Source organism: Heptranchias perlo, chromosome 2 (genome assembly GCF_035084215.1).
Source record: "Heptranchias perlo isolate sHepPer1 chromosome 2, sHepPer1.hap1, whole genome shotgun sequence".
Lineage (NCBI taxonomy): Eukaryota > Metazoa > Chordata > Chondrichthyes > Hexanchiformes > Hexanchidae > Heptranchias > Heptranchias perlo.
In genome coordinates this window covers 162,376,423-162,394,179 of record NC_090326.1, presented here as the reverse complement: position 1 = coordinate 162,394,179, position 17,757 = coordinate 162,376,423, and the positions used below count along the sequence as shown (strand labels likewise).

Below are 17,757 nucleotides of genomic sequence, written 5' to 3'. Positions count from 1 at the left end.
TCTCTCTCCTCCCCTTTCTCTTTCTACAACCCTTTCCCTCTTACATCGCCTATATTGACAGTAATATTGGATATGAAGCTCCTGTTAATTTTAAGTCTAAAAGTAGGTTGACCAGATTCTGGTAAATGCCAAGTCTGGATTCGGTGCATTACCTGTAATTTTTAAGTATGAAATGTTTCAGTACTATTATGATTCAACATTGTATTGGTTTTTTAAAAAAATGAATGAGGCTGAATCCAGCCGAGAGTCTGGCCCTCACGCACCGTAATACCATTTGAAGCGTTTAAAGTTGGGCTTTCCTCAGGGTTGAGCTTTCTACACCAGCACACTGTGTCCATCTCTGCACCCATGTTTAAATCCAGTGACCAGTGACGGCGAGAGGAGAAAATCTGACTGATATAAACCTGGACATTACATGGGGGATAAGGGCAGGTTATTAGGAGACAGCTTTGACTTTAGTTGATTTTATTTTCTTCCCCTTATTAATTTTTTTATGTTGCATATTGATCAGGATTTTTCTTTGTCTTTTTTGTCTGTTTTATTCGTTCTCCAGTCTGACCAGGTGCAGGTCATCCCCAGTCCCAGTGTATGTATTATTATTTCATTTTCTGTTTTACCCCTTTTGCATGCTTTCGAACTACTTGTGAGCAGTACACTCGGATTATTTGACTCCCGGTAACCCAGCGCACAGCACTCTATATCGTAATCAATTTAACTGTCGCATGCTCCAAAACCAGCTTAGCTTCCAGTGGGATGACGGTAATCAGAGGTGTACTGTGATGCTGGGTGTTACTTGTGCTTTTTTTGACTCCACATTAACTTTGTGTTTTCTTTCTTTCTTTTGCCTAGAAATATATTTATTTTAAAATTTCGAGTTATTTCCAGTAGCGAGGGTGGGGGCGTCGATTTCTTGTGGCTGCCGGCGCGCCCCGCCCGTCGACCCGTCACACCGCCCGCCCGTCGCATGGCCAGCGTGCCCGCCCGTCGACCCGTCACACCGTCGACCCGTCGCACGGCCGGCGCGCCCGCCCGTCGACCCCTCACACGCCCGCCCGTCGACCCGTCGCACGGCCAGCGTGCCCGCCCCGTCGACCCGTCACACCGTCGACCCGTCGCACGGCCGGCGCGCCCCGCCCGTCGACCCGTCACACCGTCGACCCGTCGCTCACGACCAGCGTGCCCGCCCGTCGACCCGTCACACCGTCGACCCGTCGCACGGCCGGCGCGCCCGCCCGTCGACCCGTCACACCGCCCGCCCGTTCGACCCGTCACACGGCCAGCGTGCCCGCCCGTCGACCCGTCACACCGTCGACCCGTCGCTACGGCCGGCGCGCCCACCCGTCACACCGCCCACCCGTCGCACCGCCGGCGTGCCCACCCGTCGACCCGTCGCACCGCCGGCGCGCCCGCCCGTCGACCCGTCGCACCGCCGGCGCGCGCCCGCCCGTCGACCCGTCGCACTGCCGGCGCGCGCCCCGCCCGTCGCACCGTCGACCCGTCGCACCGCCGGCACGGAGGAATGAAGAATCCGGCCCCCTCGTCCTCAGTGCCCCATAACCTCTTGCATTGGGTATAAAGATTGCTAATGTCTGATGACTACAAAAACTGTGCAGCAAAAAAAAAATCCACCTTTCAGTTGAGACACAATGAATGCCCTCACCCTCGCTCTCTGTCATGCATTTGCTTTGTTTTACCTGTCTTTTTCGTTTTGCAAACTTTTTTTTCAAAAAAAGCGATCGGCCGAAACTGTCTACACTAATCACACTGAATATTTGTTTGGTTAACGGCATGACATAACTTTATAAATTGCGAGGTGGGACCCTCAAACAAACCAACTAGAATTTGGTTGCAATATAACCAGATTTCCCCAGGCGTAAGTAGAATTGTTTGGAGGGGGAGAGAGAAAGAAATCCAGTTTCAGCATGTTACACCCTGCAGCTGTGAAATGCCATTGAGTGTTAATTGTGGCTGGTTAAATTTATACAATCTGTTACTATTGTTAACTAGAAATTTGTAATTTAGCTTTTTATTATGTTAGTTTATGACCTGTGTACATTAGGAGCATGGTATGGTAAGATTGTTTTTAGACCCATCCAAGATCATGCTGTGGAGCTCAGCGGGCTAACTACTTAAACCCAGACCATAGTTTAATTTAATTATTTTAAGGAAGCAGAAAATGATCTAAAAATGACACCTTGGGATTTAAGTTGCCCATAGGGTTGACTTTGAGGCTCCGTTCTTTTTATTGAATGTATTCCTGCTGGTCAGCCCGGTGTTATTATTTAAAGTTTGTCCTTTAATCCCAATAATTAGTTCAAATGTAAAGTCCAAGATGCATTGGCATAATTACTAAAATAAATGTAATTAAAGACAAGAGTGCTAATTAATTGGGAGTTTTTCATTCTCCTAGTTTTACTTTGAAATATTTCTCGTGGCTTCTGAATGAAACATTGGTATTTCAATCCTGTGATTTTACAAGATGCACAGGTTTCCTCCACCTCCCTGTTTTAGTCAATTTTCAGTCTCGAGGGCAGAAACGGTGGTCCCTCAGGGCCGTTGGGTCAAAACCCCGCAAGGCTAGAACAGGTCCCGCACGTTTTGGAAGTGATATCAAACTGTATGTTAGAAGCAGAAACGTTATTCGAGTCCTTAATGGAACTCCAGTTTCTGATTTTTTTTTTGCCTCTCTCCGTTCTGGAGACAAGCAGCCTTATCAAAAAATATACTAAATGTCACATGTTCTGACATATCCTGGGAAAGAATGCCATCGTCACATTGTCTTTTAGGGAGGAGTGTGGAGAGTTGCAGAATAGGAAGGGCACAGGTTGAAGCCAGCATATTGAAGCAAAAATAAAACACGAAGCAAAAAGGAGGGATTGAAGATTAAAAAGAAGTTTTAGAAATAAGTAGAGTTGGAAGATTAAAACATTGAGCCAAACAGGAGAAAATATATAAAATGCAAGTTGAAAATATATATTTTTTAAAATAAGGAACCTATAATGTCTAACTCTACATTGGCATTTTTCCTCGCACTGTTGGCCACTACTGTCTAAGCCCCAGAGTACATTCCTCCTACCCCTTAGCAAATGTGTGTATTTATACATAATGTGTTGGGAAATAGGCCTCATTGCTAAAACACAAGTAACCCGGTCATCCTCTCCTCCTCTGTGTCTCCATGCTGAGCTTTTTAAAATGTTTGGGTGTAAATTTAATCCTGCTTTGGTACGAGCTGATGTTTTCTAACCAGGTGTTCCCACCACAATGCTGCACACTCACAGTGAGTAACTGAGCCATACAGTCTGTGGTATGTGCTGAGTTACTACAATTTGCCTCACTGGCCAAGGTTTGGGGTGGGGGTTGGATGGAGGAGAAGTTAGTCCGGTTTTTCGCTCCTAATTGGTGTCCAGTAACACTTCCTGGGAAGTGCAATTGTGTGAACGTCAGGTGAGGAAAGATTGGGCTGGGCTGTGAAGCCCTCTCTGGTTGAATAGCCTCCGTCACACTCTGTCGAGTGCTCACAGATTAATAATGGCCACCTGGGGTGGGATACCTGAGGGCAAATGGTGGCATGAACCCAGGAGTTGGTCCTTTCAGGAAAGAAGGGAAGGGAGAAAATTGCTAATTTTTTTTTAAAATAGAAAATGTTCTGTTTTGGAACAAAACATGTTAAATTATACATGAACTTAAGTCTGCACTTTTGCATAAGGCTGGAGGTGGGCCTCTGTGCCACAGTGTGTTGGTATACCAATGGGCTATGCATGGAGTGACAGGAAACTGGCTCACACCCGCAGTACTATGTCCAATGAATTCCCAGACTCTGCCCATATTCTTTCTTTCCCCTCTGCCATTCTTGGGGAATAAATAGGGATATGGGGGAGAAGTGAGGGCAGCTCAAATCACACGAGTTGCCCTCTTGTGCTTCCTAATTTGTGGTGACTGAGTTGAATCAACTGGTCCTCTGGACCTGGGAATGAGATCTAAACAAAGTGGGGGTTGGGCCGGGGGTGCGAAGGAGGCGAACTGGACGGGACAGTAACAATCAGAATAACATCAAAATATAATTCTAACTTAGTATTAATAAGTAAAGTCAAGTGATGGGTCTCAGGTAACTATGGTCTCTAGAGCTAGCACGATTATCTCGGGTAGTTGATTTTAAAAAAAAGCCCTGAGTTTTTCCTGAAATTTGGACACAGATTCTTTGCCTCCCCTAAGAGGTGGCATTGCAGAGACCGAACAGTGAGCACTGATGGGCCTGATGGACTTTTCTATTTATATGTTTGTAAATTATATTATTATTTTGCAGCCTATCTGGGCCTGGACAGTTCCGATATCTGATTTTGCAGAGTTGCATAGTTTTATAGTATTATGGCAATATATGTCCTCTTATTTCAATCCTGTTTTTTTTTTGTTTGTTTTTTGTTTGCCTTTTGTTTTTTTTTTCTCCTTTAGCCTCCGGCCAAATACCTCTTACCAGAGATGAGAGTATCTGATGTTGGAAAGAAATGTGTAGTCATCGACTTAGATGAAACCTTAGTACATAGTTCCTTTAAGGTACTGCAAGTTCTTTGTTCATTCTTCGTCTTGTTCTTTAATTTATAAATTTGTTTTAAGTTGAAGCATACAACTTTCACGTTGTCCATCTCCAGTCCGTTGCAAGGGGTTGCATGAGAAGTAATCAAGAGTGGGATGCTGTAACAATAGCGATTGCCGATTTTATTTCAGCATGGTAAAGCATGATACTTTTTGTAGTTTAATATTCTTAGCCTGTTCAAAATGTTCAGAATCCGATTCCGGTAATTTGAATGTGTTCTTATGGGAGGTGAGGATGGTACTTATCATGGAGATGATGGGAGGAAACAAAGGAAAGGGAATTGGATATATCCTTGTAAAGGAGAAATTTGCAGGGCTGTGGGGAAAGAGCAGGGGGGAGCGGGACTGATTAGATAACTCTTTCAAAGAGCCGGCACAGGCACGATGGGCCGAATGGCCTCCTGTGCTGTATCATTCTATGAAAGTGCAGGCTAGCTTAATAACTTCACCCTTCATAACCCCACAACTGGCTTTTCCGGTAAGTTAGCAGTCGTTTCTTTGGACCTGCGATCAAATCCAGCCCACAGCAAGTGGTTAGAAAGTGCCGCTTTGCTGTCTGGAACAGTACTGCATAAGTTTGGGGCATTCCCAGCGCGGGTCCTGGTGGCTTTGGACGTGCAGCACATAAAAATACCCAGAACTTCAAGTACAAATTTGCAATCAAGAGGCCACCAGCTTGGCTTGTGAGGGAAATAGAAATTAGGGAGGAGTCGTCTGAGGTTGTGCATTGTTGGTGCAAAAGTAAAGGGAACTTTACTCTTGTCAGGCTTTGCTAAATCTGGCCGGGAAGTGTTTGATTCTGATCCCATTTGCCCGAATTTGGGCATTTCCATTCTCCAGCACTGAGCCTTCTCTCCCAAATTGACGAATATAAAAGGAAATCACCAGAGAGAGAATATACGAACATACGAATTAAGAGCTGGAGTAGGCCATTTGGCCCCTCGAGCCTGCTCTGCCATTTGGTAAGATCACGGCTGATCTGATTGCGACCTCAACCCTACTTTCCCGTCTGCCTACTATAACCTTTGACTCCCTTGTTAATCAGGAATCTATCTAACTCAGCGTTAAAAATATTCAATGACCCTGCCTCCACCGCTCTCGGGGCGGGGGGGGGGAGGGAGTTCCACAGACTTACGACCCTCAGAGAAAAAAATTCTCCTCATCTCCGTCTTAAATGGGAAACCCCTTATTTTTAAACTGTGGCCCCTAGTTCTAGTCTCTCCCACAAGGGGAAACATCCTCTCAGCATCTACCCCTTCCAGTCCCCTCAGGATTTTACATGTTTCAATAAGATCACCTCTCATTCTTCTAAACTCCAGTGTGAACAGGCCCGAGTAAAGAAAACCTCTCCTGTACAAAAACAAACTATTTCATTCAATATCAATATTTTGTCCTGCGTCAGAGCAGCTCGTGCAAAGTCAGTTGACTACCAGCCAGCAACTGAAAGGAAAAGGAGTAACATACACCCAGGCTCACAAAATAATGGTGGTGTGCTTGCCCTGGTTTCAGGTCACCTGTTCGAACATGCTTATTGTGTGACTCATGAGTTTAAATCCAGGATGATGCCCAATCGTATCACATGTGTGATATAATAAACCTTTTAAATCACGGTCCCAACCTTATTTGCAATGTAGGCAGGGACAGGGGAGGTCGGTAAAGAGCCTCTTGCCAGAGAGTTGTCATGCTCGTTGGACTTGTTTTCAGTGGGAGAACGAAGTGCTGATGTTTGCCCTCCACTATTATTCTTAGTCTGGAACTGTTTACTGTCACCTCAGATATTATACTTCATGGAGAAGTCAGTTTGTTGGGAGGAAAAATAATCCTGGGGTCTGGTGAATTTGAGACCTTGTGTGGCTGATGAAGGGAACTAAAGCTGTTCTTCATAACCTGACCTTGGTCAGTAATTGTGAAACCAGGTAATCTATAAGAGTACAGGTCAACGTGACCAGTTTGTGTTCGGATCTAATTAATAGTATGTTGTTGCCTTGTCATTTTTTTTTGTGTGTGTTCCCTACCCATATCCCTTCTCTCCTGCAAGCAGTGATCCACGGTGTAGTACAGACGGACAGGTGATGTTGGTCCTGTGGAGAGTTATTTTTCTTATTTTTATTATTCTTCATGTGTCAGCAAGTGCCGGCAGCCTGTTTAACCCTCATAGTGGAGCTCGACCACATCCCTCATCTTCACATCTCTAATTCCAGCAGTGGGGTCGGTGGGGGGGTGGGGGGGGGGGTCTCTGGACAGTTATGAGTGGTGTGCCTAACTGGGAAATGCTGAGGCCAGTTGTAATATCAGTGCAATTGGGTGGTTGAATGTGGACTAGAAAGAAAACAGAAAGACTTGCATTTATATAGCACCTTTCACAATCCCAGAACGTCCCAAAGCGCTTTACAGCCAATGAAGTATTTCTGAAGTGTAGTCACAGTTGTAATGTAGGAAACGTGGCAAACAATTTAAGCACAGCAAGGTCCCACAAACAGCAATGTGATAATGATCAGATAATCTGTTTTAGTGATGTTGATTGAGCGATAAATATTGGCCAGGACCCCAGGGAGAATCCCCCTGCTTCTCTTCGAAATAGTGCCTTGGGATCTTTTACGTCCACCTGAGAGGACAGACAGGACCTTGGTTTAATGTCTCATCCAAAAGATGGCACCTCCGACAGTGCAGCACTCCCTCAGTACTGCACTGGGGGTTGCAGCTTAGATTTTGTGCTCAAGTCTCTGGAGTGAGACTTCAACCCATGGCATTCTGACTCAGAGGTGAGAGTGCTACCCACTGACCCACAGCTGACACCTTGATGAGTTCCATTCATTTGTTTCATGATCATAGTAAGTATGGCACAGGAGGAGGCTATTCGGCCCATCGTGCCGTGCCGGCTCTTTGAAAGAGCTATCCAATTAGTTCCATTCCCCTGCTCTTTCCCCATAGCCCTGTAATTTTTTTCCCTTCAAGTATTTATCCAATTCCCTTTTGAAAGTTACTATTGAATCTGCTTCCACCGCCCTTTCAGGCAGTGCATTCCAGATCATTACAACTCGCTGCGTTAAAAAAAAATGTTTCCTCATGTCGCCTCTGGCTCTTTTGCCAATCACCTTAAATCTGTGTCTTCTAGTTACTGACCCTTCTGCCACTGGAAACAGTTTCTCCTTATTTACTCTGTCAAAACCGTTCATGATTTTGAACACTGCTATCAAATCTCCCCTTAACCTTCTCTGTTCTAAGGAGAACAACCCCAGCTTCTCCAATCGCTCCACATAACTGAAGTCCCTCATCCCTGGTACCATTCTAGTAAATCACTTCTGCTCCCTCGCTAAGGCATTGACATCCTTCCTAAAATGTGTTGCCTAGAATTGAACACAATACTCCAGCTGAGGCCTAACCTATAAAGATTTAGCATAACTTCCTTGCTTTTGTACTCTGCCTCTATTAATAAAGCCCAGGATCCCATATGCTTTTTTAACAGCCCTTTCAACTTGTCTTGCCACCGTCAAGTATTTGTGTGGTGAACCCCCAGGTCTCTCTGTTCCTGCACCCCCTTTAAATTTGTACCATTTAATTTATATTGCCTCTCCTCATTTTTCCTACCAAAATTCATCTCTTCACACTTCTCTGCATTAAATTTTATCTGCCTATTTCACCAGTCTGTCTGTGTCTTCCTGAAGTCTGTTACTATCCTCCACATTATTTTCTATATTTCTGAGTTTTGTGTCACCTGCAAATTTTGAAGTTATACCCTGTATACCCAAGTCCAGGTCATTAATATATATACCCCCTTGACTCTGTTTCCCACTTGTACAGTAAATGATCTACCTTTTCTCATCATTGCACTTTGGTGCACTAACGTCCTTGGCCACAGAATGGTGGGCCCACATTCGTGCTTCCTGTTCTACCATTTGGCTCTGCTGAATAAAAGTAGTATGTGTATAGTTTCTGAGGCAGGTGTCAAGCGGGTGCACTCTGCGAATTTAATTTGCTTTTACTGTCCATTGCCGCACCAAATGAAAAAAAAAACCCTTTCCAACTGTGACGTGAACCTGATTCCTTGTTCATAGCGGACTGGTGCTTCTTAATCGAGCAGCCTGGGCCATTGAGGTAGTTCTCCAGCTCCTGCTCCCTCTCCTAGATCTGCCACTTGCAGAAAAAGGTCACAGAAGTGAAAAAGTTTGAGAAGAGAGAGCTCCATTTTTTTCAGTTTGGCCAGTGATGCGAGCTATCTCATTTGGCCTTCACTTTCCTTTTTATATATTTTTAAAAAAAAGCACTGGAAGGTTTGGTGAGAGTTCATCCAGAAAGTGTATTAATGTCTCCCATATCAGCTGCATTAATCCACAGGGTGAATGGGGACGTATTGTTTTGACCATCCTCCATTTAGCCATTTTGTTTTTAATGCATTTTCTCAGTTTCTATTTTTACATTGGGAATGCTTTTTTTAAAAAAAATAAAAGGAGAACCTTTTAAGCAGAGATGAAAGGTTCCGATTTGCTTTTGATGCAGATTTGCGGTGGTGCACTGAGGAGCCGCGATCCGTGCCGCCCGAGTGTTGGGTTGTGGGCTCATGCCAGTGACCTGCTAAGTACATGGAATTGCCAGTCTCAGCCACACTGTTGTGGGGGAAACCCCCGCCCCCCCCCAAATCCCCAGGTACTTGCTCTCTGTGAGAAGACTGAAAGAGAGCCCATTCTCTGCCATCTTTCACCAGCCACGTCATAACAGCAAAGAGCCATTGGAGCAGGTCTCCGGCCGCTGTTGGTTGTGGGACGATGTGGGGAGACCAAGAGATGGGAAGAAAAATACACCAAGAGGGAGTCCAGTCCTCATAGTGGGGAGGTGGGGCGGGAGATCTGAGTGATGGGTTTGACTACATCTCTGAATGGCCAGGATCTTACTTAGCCATGGCTCAGAATTATAAATGACATAGAATTTGCAGCACAGGAACAGGCCATTCGGCCCATCCACACGAGCCTCCTCCCACTCTATTTACTTCATCTAACCCTATCAACGTATCCTTCTATTCCTTTCTCCCTCATGTACTTATCTAGCTTCCCCTTAAATGCATCTATGCTATTCACCTCAACTACTCCATGTGCTAGCACAATGCACATTAATGAGTGGTAGTGAGTTCCACATTCTAACCACTTTCTGAAAGAAAATTAGCTCACTTTTTAAAAATAAGCTTCAGAGAGTAACTCTTTAACGCTGGTTTACTGTTGCACAATGTGAAATATGTGCTGTGGAGAGTACAGCTTTAAAAACCTGCAATGAGGAGTACTCATTCAATTGACGATACGAGTCTTTGCGGATGCCACCAACATTTTCCCCCTTTAACCTTCTACTTTTGAAAGCACTGACATGCATTGAGGTTTGAGGAGTAATTCTGCCCTCCGGCACTCCCGGTGAGGAGCAGCGCTCACAGGGAGCGCACTGTGGGAGCTTGCGGGCATGCAAATAGGAACAGGAGGAGGCCATTCAGCCTGTCGAGCCTGTTCCACCATTCAATTAGATGAGGGCTGATCTGTACTTTAACTCCATTTACTCGCCTTGGTTCCATATCCCTTGATACCTTTACCGAATAAAAATCTATCAATCTCAGTTTTGAAATTTTCAATTGGCCCCCAGCCTCAACAGCTTTTTGGAGGGAGAGAGTTCCAGATTTCCACTAGCCTTTATGTGAAGAAAGATCCTGACATCACCCCTGAACGGCGTAGCTCTAATTTTAAGGTTATGTCCCGTTGTTCTGGACCCCCCCACCAGAGGAACTAGTTTCTCTCTCTCTCTCTCTCTCTCTCTCTACCCCATCAAATCCTTTAATCATCTTAAACACCTCAATTAGATCACCCCTTAATCTTCTATATTCAAGGGAATACAAGCCTAGTCTGTGCAACCTGGCCTCATAATTTAACCCTTTTAGCCCCGGTATCTGGTGAATCCGTGCTGCACCCACTCCAAGGCCAATATAAATGGAGGGCAGATCACCCAGGATGCGTTACCTTTGGGCATGGGATAGCCCCACGGTTCCATGGGTGAATGCCAGCAGAGCACATGATGCTATCATCATAAGACATTTTCCTGCTCCATTTCCATCACTACAGTCAGGCTTCCCTGTGCAGAAATTTACTCGAATGGTTCCAGGGATGAGGGACTTCAGTTACTTGGATAGACTGGAGAAGCTGGGTTTGTTCTCCTTAGAGCAAAGAAGGTTGCGAGGAGATTTGATAGAAGTGTTCAACATCATGAAGGGTCTAGATAAAGTAAATAAAGAGAAACTGTTCCCATTGGCGGAAGGGTCGAGAACCAGAGGACACAGATTTAAGATGATTGGCAAAAGAACCAAAGGCGACATGAGGAAAAACTTTTTACACAGCGAGTAGTTATGATCTGGAATGCACTGCCTGAAAGGGTGGTGGAAGCAGATTCAATTGTGGCTTTCAAAAAGGAATTGGATAAATACTTGAAGGGAAAAAATTTGCAGGGCTATGGGGAAAGAGCAGCGGAGTGGGACTAACTGGATTGCTCTTACAAAGAGCCAGCACGGGCTCAATGGACCGAATGGCCTCCTTCTGTGCTGTAACCATTCTATGATTTCCCCCTTTCCTGTTCAGTCATCTTCCAAAGACAACAGGATGAAACAGAATCCTGAGTTTGAGTACGCTAGTGCAGAGCTGATTCAGCCTTACTGGGTTGTAAGCTCACTGCTTAATGAGAGGGAGTTCACTGCACAGTAGGAGTTGTTAAATTCTATTACATTGTGCAGAAGCAATCCACCAACTCAATTTGACACACACCTTTTTATGAAATGAATAGAATGTGGAGCTAGTGCTAAAACTTCCAGTAACAGCTCATTAAAGACAAAGACCAAAATTGTTGCTGGAACTCGTGTATTTTTTGTGGAAGTTTTTTTTTGCCACTCACACTTCACGAGAGAAACTTTCAACGCACGGAAAGTTTCCTTTAAATTGAACATATGACACACCTGTAAGCGCTTCGTTAATGCTGCAGACACTTTTCCCCTTCAACTATTGTTCACTCTCCATTAGTCTATCTGACACCTGATGCTGCTCCATATCTGTGGAAGCTCTTCTGACTCCTCTCTTCCATCCCCAGATAGAATCAAAGAAAAAGCTAAATCAAAAGCAAAATACTACTGGAAATCTGAAATAAAAACAGAAAATGCTAGAAATACTCAGCAGGTCAGGCAGCATCTGTGGAGAGAGAAACAGAGTTAACGTTTCAGGTCGATGACCCTGCGTCATAACCGTTCTGATGAAAGGTCATCGACCTGAAACGTTAACTCTGTTTCTTTCGCCACAGATGCTGCCTGTTCCTGCTGAGTATTTCCAGCATTTTCTGTTTTTATTTCAAAGAAAAAGCTCTCAGCCACCACCCCACCCCCCCCCCCCACCTCTCTGTTGCAGCCTTTCTCCCCTCTCCATTCTATTCATACTACTATGGTCGATGCTCCTCGGAGCTTTCCTTTCTCGTAAGCTGCACGTACACATAACGTCCACCTCCCTACATCCTCACTGTCCTCGAAATCAAGGTTCATCACGTCACCTCCTGCTCTTAAATCCTTCTTTCCCAGGATGTCAAAACTATGGATCTCCTTATTGATCCCTCAGTGATCCCATCCTCCTCAAATCTAAGAGCTTTTAAAACCCTAGATTCAGGTAGCATCACTTCTTGGTTAATAGCCGATCTCGTTTTTTTTTTGACCTCTGCATTCTGCATTATGGCCCTCGGACCCCCCCCACCACCATCGTTCCTCCCTCATTTAAAAAAAAATAAAACTAAGTATTTGCCATGTGAGAGCGTTCCGCGTCATTGAAAATGAATTGTCCCAAAACAACTACTTCCAATATGAGTGAGTCGCATTAGTGAAAGAAATCAGTTCAGATATCTCCACGGTGTTAGGAACTCGGCTGCACAGGCTGACTGCAAGGCCTACTTTTTAAGCACTTGGCTGCCATTATACTGTGATGTGAAAAGCCCGCAGGAGTGGCTGTTTTCCAACGACGTAGTATGAAGGCATGTGTTGGGCGCCCTCACCTGGTTACTTTTTAATAGAAAAGGTTTATGTTTTCCTTTGTGCGTGTGTGTGTGGCCCATTGCTGTCACCATAGTTATAAGCACACAATCTGCGCTTTGGAAAATTACAAATGTTTGGTTAGCCTGTGTTTATTTAGCAGTTTAGTTTCTTCGAGGTACTGATGCATGCTATTACCAATCCAGAGTTCTGCTTCTGCTGTTCCCCAATTTTTTTTAATCGACCGAAAGTACTGTGAAGCTAAACCTCGCACCTCTAAAGTTTACACAGGATTCCATTCCCCCCCCCCCCCAAATTGGTAAAAGTAGTGAGTAATTCATCCCTACGGACCCATAAGGCCACAAGATTTATCCTCTTGGTTCAGTTGGCAGCTCCCTTAGAAGGGGTCGAGCCCCACGATGGATTTGAGCTCATAATCCTGCGCAGTACTGGGGGAGTGCTGCATCGTCACAGATGCCGCCTCTCAGTCATACTGAGATCTGTTCAGGTGGACGTAAAAGATCGCATGACACTTTTCCCGAGTAGAATAGGGAGTTCTTCTGGTGGCCTAGCCAACGTTGACTCCTCAAATCAACACAAAAAAAAAATACCACATTAACTGTTCATTTGCTGTTTGTTGGACTTTCTGTGTGCAAATTTTTCAAAATTATTTGTTCTTGGGACGTGGGCGTCGCTGGCAAGGCCGAAATTATTGCCCATCCCTTGTTGGCCCGAGAAGGTGGTGGTGAGGCAGCGATAGGAGTGATGGAATTGGGCTAGGGAAGGACGGGGAGGTGGGGGTGGGGGGAGACAAACTGCGACCCTGGCTGCTGATTGCTCTCCAAGAGCTCCTGTAGGGAAAGTGGACGTGCGAGTAATAGGTGAGGACCGGATTGGGTTCAGCCCCGATGCTCCCGCAATTGAATATTCATCAGCAGGCACTCTTCCTTAGCTCGCGCATGAGGAAAAGGCACCCGAACCCGTACCTCAGCATGAGTCAGTGTCTGCAGCAGAAGGGAGAAAATAGAGGGACAACCTCACACAGGACCACGGAGAGAGCAGTAACAGTGCAGTCCGAGAGGAAACGGTTTATAAAGAGGGAGAAAATAGAATATGAGAGTAAACTAGCAAGAAATATAAAAACAGATTGTAAGAGCTTCTACAAGTATGTAAAAAGGAAGAGATTAGCGAAAGTAAACGTTGGTCCCTTAGAGGCTGAGACTGGAGAAATTATAATGGGGAATAAGGAAATGGCAGAGACGTGAAACAAATATTTTGTATCTGTCTTCACAGTAGAAGACACAAATAACATAACAACGACCCAAGGGCCTAATGTGAGTGAGGAACTTAAAGTAATCAATATTAGTAAAGAAAAAGTACTGGAGAAATTAATGGGACTAAAAGCCGACAAATCCCCTGGACCTGATGGCCTACATCCTAGGGTTCTATAAGAGGTGGCTGCAGAGATAGTGGATGCATTGATTGTGATCTTCCAAAATTCCCTAGATTCTAGATCGGTCCCAGTGGATTGGAAGGTAGCAAATGTAACATCACTATTCAAGAAAGGAGGGAGAGAGAAAACAGGGAACGACAGGCCAGTTAGCCTGACATCTTTACGGGAAAATACTGGAATCTATTAAGGACGTGGTAACAGGGCACTTAGAAAATCATAATATGATTAGGCAGAGACAACATGGTTTTATGAAAGGGAAATCGTGTTTGACAAATCTATTAGAGTGATTTGAGGATGTAACTAGCAGAGTCGATAAAGGGGAACCGGTGAATGTAGTATATTTGGATTTTGAAAAGGCATTCGATAAGGTGCCACGCAAAAGGTTGTTACACAAGACAAGGGCTCATGGGGTTGGGGGTAATATATTAGCATGGATAGAGGATTGGTTAACGGACAGAGAACAGAGAGTAGGGATAAACGGGTCATTCTCAGGTTGGCAGGCTATAACTGGTGGGGTGCTGCAAGGATCGGTGCTGGGGCCTCAGCTATTTACAGCCTTTATTAATGACTTAAATGAAGGGACCAAGTGTAATGTATCCAAGTTTGCTGCAGGTATAAAGCTAGGTGGGAAAGTAAGCTGTTAGGAGGACACAAGGAGTTTACAAAGGGATATAGACAGGTTAAGTAAGTGGGCAAGAAGGTGGCAGATGAAGTATAATGTGGGGAAATGTGAGGTGATTCACTTTGGTAGGAAGAATTGAAAAATAGAATATTTTTTTAATGGTGAGAAACTATTAAATGTTGGTGTTCAGAGAGACTTGGGTGTCCTTGTATGCAAAACACAGAAAGTTAACATGCAGGTACAGCAAGCAATTAGGAAGGTAAATGGTAGGCTTTATTACAAGGGGGTTGGAGTACAAGAGTAAGGAGGTTTTGCTGCAATTATATAGGGCTCTGGTGAGACCACACCTGGAGTACTGTGTACAGTGGACATACTTGCCTTAGAAGCGGTGCAACAAAGGTTCACTGGATTGATTCCTGGGATGAGAGGGTTGTCCTATGAGAAGAGATTGAGTCGAATGGGCCTATACTCTCTGGAGTTTAGAAGAATGAGCGGTGATCTCATTGAAACATATAAGATTCTGAGAGGGCTCGACAGGACAGATGCTGTGAGGATGTTTCCCCTGGCAGGAGAGTCTAGAACAAGAGTTCATAGTTTCAGGATAAGGGGTTGGTCATTTAAGTCAGAGATGAGGAGAAATTTTTTCACTCAGAGGGTTGGGAATCTTTGGAATTCTCTACCCCAGAGGGCTGTGGATGCTGAGTCATTGAGTATATTCAAGGCTGAGATAGATCGAGGAATCAAGGGATATGGGGATTGGGTGGGAAAGTGGAGTTGAGGTCGAAGATCAGCCATGATCTTGTTGAATGGCGGAGCAGGTTCGAGGGGCCGTATGGCCTACTCATGCTCCTATTTTTTATGTTGTCCTAACTGGCTTGATGGTTGTCTGTTGCCAGCTGTGTAATGTAAGCATCAAGCATGTACAATAAGCGATTTGGAAAATGTTTAAAAATTCCCTAGTTTTATACCACCAAGTTGAAAATAATAGATTGGAAAATATCATTGATGTTCAAATATGCCGATTCTCAGATTTAGTCATCTTGTCTGAGAGTTAAATACAAATAGGGGCCTAGTGCAATGAGACTGCTCAAATTGTACATGTTTGCAGTCAAACTGTGTTAACAGATTTAGAGTTTGCATGTTTAACAGTGATTTATAATGACTGCCTTTTGCTTATTTACAGCCTATTAACAATGCTGATTTCATTGTTCCTGTTGAGATAGATGGGACAGTTCACCAGGTAAGGAAGCTTACAGTAAATGATGCATCTTTAATTATACCAAGGGTCAGAGTTCAAAGGGGCGAGTACTACATGTTAGATCAATTTAGTGTGTTGAGAAACCGAGCTGTTTACACAAGCTCACAAGCTGAGTGATGTGGAAGTGGCATTGCAGAATCACGAGTGACCACAGGGACCGAGGGGCACGGCGCGGGGGGGTGGGGTGGTTTAATTGTACAGGCGAGAACCTGTGTTATGAAATAACAAAAAGAAAGGCGAGGTGGGGGTGATTACAAATTACGACAGTCCCATGTATGGGCAGTTTGTTCAGGTCAGAATGGGGATTGCTCACCTTCGGTATACAATTTCTCAGAAAATGGCAGAGTTGTGCAAGAAATGTTAAACCTGAAGCAAGCTCAAAACCGTTGGGTGTTTGTTCCGTTGTCCGCATCCTGAGCTCTATCTGAGTGGTTGGGTGGGCTACACCAGCCATCTGTGGTCTCTGGTGTTGTGTGGCTGGCCAGTAAGAGGGTGCAGGATGGCTGTTAATTCGTCCCCTGCCCCACCGGGCATCTGCTTCGGAGCTGGCAATCTGGCTGAGATTAGACTCACCAACCACACACGTGACTCACTACTGTGGCTCAGCTCTTACTTCGACATCTATCTGGATTTAGATCACTTCAGATACTGCACAGCGCAACAAGGCCCTCTTAACATAGCTGGTAATTATTAAACTGCCTTGAATGAGATTGTAATGTAACCTCAGTTCCTGATGAAACACACTGGACTCTGGGCAACGGAGCCCATTTATATTTACCACTGCCAAATAAAGCTAATGTAAAAAAAAGTGTGATCTGTACATCCAAATGACTTGGCTGCTGTTGAATTAGTTTTCCAGTCTGTGCAAGTCAGTCAGAATTTTTTGGCTCATATTTAGTTAACACTTGTCAATAGAATCATACAGCACAGAAGGAGGCCATTTGGCCCATCTTGCCTGTGCCGGCTCTTTGAAAGAGCTATCCAAATATTTTTCAATTTGTGTGTTTTATTGAAAGGCATTGAAGTACATTGCGGTAGGTGCAATATAGGGGTTGATTTTAACTCCTGGCTGGGAATGCGGCCTAGTGAGCAGCTGGCCCTCACAGACCTGGGGTTAATATTGCAATCAGGCCCTGATGACATCAAGGCCTCAAGACGTACGCGCATTGCTGAAATACTCATCCGGATTGTTGCCAGCAGCTGAGCAGCAATATGACTGAGGTGCAAATATAGATTACTTAGCTACAGGATAGCAATGTGAGGCCTGAAGTATTTTGAGAATAATCATTCCTTTTGCTATGAAATAAAATAGCTCAGGCTTAATCTGTGACTGAATATGCAGCAAAACGCAGTCGCTGTACTGAGCCACAGGTAGAGAAGTTGGTGAGTCTAATCTCCGCCAGACTATGCAGCAGAAGCGAGATGCCTGACAGTTGGCATGGTGCACTGGATTCAGAAATCGACATTTCTCTGCTGGGAATTGGATTTCGCTGTAGCCCAGACCAGTGAGATGAAAGTCCTCTGCAGTCTGTAAGGGTCCCAGATGAAATGAGTTTCATCTCCCCGGTTTCTGATGGTTCACAGCTCAAAACTCTGCAGACGCACTTGAGCACAAGTTTGTACTAAATCCGCTTATCTCACTGGCTGCAAACTGATGCAGAAAAGGCTGTTCTTGTGCTGTGATCATTACAAAGTGTCGGGATCCGACCTGTGCTATGCTTTGTCTAGGGGGATCTGATGCTGATGGTCTGTCAAAAGTGTTCCATTCCCCTTGCACTGACGATTCTCGCTTTGAGCAAAAAAAATTCACC

General features: G+C 44.8%; 1 protein-coding gene across 4 annotated transcripts in view; it reads left to right on the top strand.

Annotated features, from left to right (window-relative positions):
* ctdspla (CTD (carboxy-terminal domain, RNA polymerase II, polypeptide A) small phosphatase-like a) overlaps positions 1 to 17,757 on the top strand; it is a 169,462-nt gene that overhangs the window by 125,433 nt on the left and 26,272 nt on the right. For 2 of the 4 annotated variants that reach the window (XM_067968373.1, XM_067968382.1), the window contains exons 3-5: positions 554 to 586; positions 4,450 to 4,551; positions 15,872 to 15,928. In XM_067968373.1, coding sequence (XP_067824474.1) covers positions 554 to 586; positions 4,450 to 4,551; positions 15,872 to 15,928 — 192 coding nt within the window. The remainder of the gene's footprint in view (positions 1 to 553; positions 587 to 4,449; positions 4,552 to 15,871; positions 15,929 to 17,757) is intronic. The other 2 variants (XM_067968390.1, XM_067968399.1) reach the window with 2 other exon arrangements.